Here is a 3,362-nt window from a genome sequence, read left to right on the forward strand (position 1 = left end):
TCGGACGGTACTTCAGATCTTGAGGGAAAAGCAGTTGTATGCCAAGCTTTCAAAGTGCCAGTTTTGGAAGGACAGTGTAGCGTTTCTAGGTCACGTGATTGATAGTAGGGGTATTTCCGTGGATCCGGACAAGATACGGGCAGTGAGAGATTGGACTGTACCTACATCGGTGGCGGAAGTAAGAAGTTTTCTTGGTTTAGCGGGTTATTATCGAAGGTTTGTTTTGGATTTCGCCAAGGTGGCTCACCCATTGACTAAGTTACTAAGGAAAGAAGTGCCTTTCGTTTGGGATCAAGCTTGTGAGTTAGCATTTCAAGATTTGAAAGAGAGGCTCACGACTGCACCAGTTTTAATCTTGCCATCAGGAACGGAAGGGTTTGAGGTATACAGTGATGAGTCCAAGAAGGGACTAGGTTGTGTGTTGATGCAAAATGGGAGATTAATTGCTTACGCCTCACGCCCGCTTAAAGTTCACGAAGAGAATTACCCAACACACGATTTGGAATTGGTCGCCGTAGTGTTTGCTTTGAAGATTTGGAGACATTACCTGTATGGGGTGCGTTGCAAGATCTTCACGGATCACAAGAGTCTTAAATATATCTTCACCCAAAAGGATCTCAACATGCGACAAAGAAGGTGGTTGGAACTCATCAAGGACTACGAATTGGATATTCAGTATCACGAAGGAAAGGCTAATGTAGTGGCGGACGGATTAAGCCGGAAATCGAAGCATACCGCTAATTCCATTTGGGTAGTAGCTGATGAACTTTGCAAAGAGTTCCAACGGATGAACTTGAAAGTGGTTGAACAGGGTGATGTCGAGACAGAAGTCCGTTTTTACAACTTAAGGATTATACCTACATTTCTGGGAAAAATTAAGGAAGAGCAACAAAAGGATGCATGCCTGATGAAAGCAAGGGATGACCTAACTAAAGGGAAAGGGGGACCATTTGAGCTGTCTACGGATGGAGTGTTGAAGTATAAGGGCCGTTTGTGCATACCCGCGTCTTTTGATCAGTGGAAGTGACCGATTCTAGAAGAGGGTCATAACACACCCTACTCGGTCCATCCCGGAGGCGACAAACTTTACAAGGATGTAAAGAGTCTCTTTTGGTGGCCTAATATGAAGAAGGAAGTTGCAGAATTTGTTGGGAAGTGCCTCAATGGCCAAAAGATTAAAGCGGAGTGTTGGAAAGTCAAGGGGTTGGTACAACCATTGGAAGTTCCACAAGGAAAGTGGGACTCTATATCTATGGATTTTGTGGGAGGTCTGCCGACAACCCGTTCGGGTAAGGACAAAATCTGGGTGATAGTTGATCATTTGACTTAGACTGCTCGCCTTATCGCAATGAAGGAGACTTGGACAATGACACAGTTGGCTCAAGCTTATGTTAATCAAGTGGTAAAGTATCATGGAGTTCCAAGGTTCTTGTCTCAATTCTGGAAATCCTTGCAAGCGGCTCTTGGAACCAACCTAAGTCTCAGTACTGCTTTCCACCCGGCCACCGATGGGCAAGTTTGGTTGAAAGTGTCTCCCACCCGGGGAGTAATGCGGTTTGGAAGAAAAGGGAAGTTGAGCCCTAGGTTTATTGGTCCGTATGAAATCCTTGAGAGGATTGGAAGTTTAGCCAACCGTTTGGCGTTGCCCATGGAATTGGAGAGAGTGCACAACGTGTTCCACGTATCACAGCTCAAGAGATATGTTCACGACCCAGCTCATGGTTTACCACCGGAAGTAATACCGTTAGATGAGGACTTGACTTATGAGGAGAGGCCGCTGAGAATTCTAGACTTCAAGACTCGGGACACACGTAGGAAGTCTGTGAAGATGGTGAAAGTTTGGTGGACACATCATGGGGTTGAGGAAGCTACTTGTGAGCTGGAGTCAACCATGCGGGAGCAGTATCCAAAGTTGTTCTTAGCAGGTACCTTGTCTTCGTTGTTTGTTGCTTGCCTTGCATGCTTGTTTTTGCTGGTTGCCTTGTTGTTTAGTTAGCTTAGTAGTTGGTGTTTTGCGTTGATTGTTTTGTCTTTAGTGGTTAGCTAGGAGTTGGTGTTTGTGTTAAGATTAGAGTTCGTGATGCTCCAAAACATTCATTTGTTAAACTCTTGCCAATCCTTGAATTTTGATATGCCTTCATTCATGTTTTGAAACTCTTGGGAAATCTTTTGAGTTTTGACCAAATGAGCTTGTTCTTGAACCTCTTGTCACAATGTTGTTTCCTATCACCGTTTGCTTTTAATTCGTCGTACCCAAGCTTCGGGGGCGAAGCTTCTTTGAAGGGGGAGAGGATGTGACACCCCAAAATCCAAATTCAATTAACGGATTAATTGAGTAATTAATCCTATTTCAATTAGTGAATTAATTCCTAAAATCCTGAAAATTCAATACTTGGGGACTAATAATTGACTAGTCAAACCCAAAGTCAAAGTTGTACCTTGAGCTTTCTAAAGAGTTCCATTGTTCCTTACACTTCCTAATGTTAGTAAGGGCATTCCTGACCTTTCACATGGTGTTAGTATTGTAACCTAACCTACTAGGAGGGTAAGATCTAAGTTCATCTTGTGTTTTTGGTTTCATCTTAGGTGTCTTTTCTTAAAGGTAGGATCTTTATGATCTTTTGGTTTGTTCTTGAAGTGGGTTTGGAAGGTGAGCCTTAAGAAGAGCTTATTAAGGTGTAAAGTGAAGTCTTTAGTCTACAAGAGGTAACCCATGCTCTACAAAATCTATTTTGCTTACCTATATGTGATTTCTTAGATTCTACATGTGTTTTGCTATGAAATGTGAGTGTTGATGCATCATCTTGTGAAAATGCATATCTAGAGCTTGTGTTTAGGGTTCTTTTGTGCCATTGCTTGGCATTTCCTTTGATTCAAGTCATTTTGTTGTATTTGGTGAGATTTGGCATGTTTTGGACCTGAATTTGAGCTTGGAGTTAAAAATCCCCGATGGGATATTTTGAGGTACAGGGTTGTACCCGCGGGCGGAACGGCGGGTAGGGATCCAACCCGCCGCCCACTCGCGGGGTACATTGGTTTGGTAGCCTGTACCCGCGGGCGGAACCGCGGGTAGAGGCCTACCCGTGGGCCTACCCGCGGGTACGTATTGTGGTGATGGCGGGGATTTGTTCCCCGTGATTCTTTTGATTCGGTATTTGGTCTTTTGACTCCCCGATGTTCTTTTGTGGAACTATTTGAGTGTCTTCTTGATGTTTCGTATGTCTAGAACTATGTGGTAGGTATTCATGTAGGTCTTTGGTATTCTGAATCGTGCTAAGTGTTCAACATTGTGTTTCGTTGAACCATGATGAGTCTTGTGTATTCCTCGGAACTACCTTTGGTTTACCCGTTGGATAAGCATG

The 3,362-nt window shown here is 43.7% G+C and overlaps 1 protein-coding gene across 1 annotated transcript; it reads left to right on the plus strand.

The window, feature by feature from the left end:
• Positions 1 to 1,123: 1,123 nt before the first annotated feature.
• Positions 1,124 to 2,047, plus strand: LOC109163251. The gene is made up of 3 exons (XM_019312006.1): positions 1,124 to 1,268; positions 1,629 to 1,925; positions 2,037 to 2,047. The coding sequence occupies exons 1-3, from the start codon at positions 1,124 to 1,126 to the stop codon at positions 2,045 to 2,047; spliced, it is 453 nt and encodes a 150-aa protein (XP_019167551.1).
• The last annotated feature ends 1,315 nt before the right edge of the window (positions 2,048 to 3,362 follow it).

Source organism: Ipomoea nil, unplaced genomic scaffold (genome assembly GCF_001879475.1).
Source record: "Ipomoea nil cultivar Tokyo-kokei standard unplaced genomic scaffold, Asagao_1.1 scaffold3016, whole genome shotgun sequence".
Lineage (NCBI taxonomy): Eukaryota > Viridiplantae > Streptophyta > Magnoliopsida > Solanales > Convolvulaceae > Ipomoea > Ipomoea nil.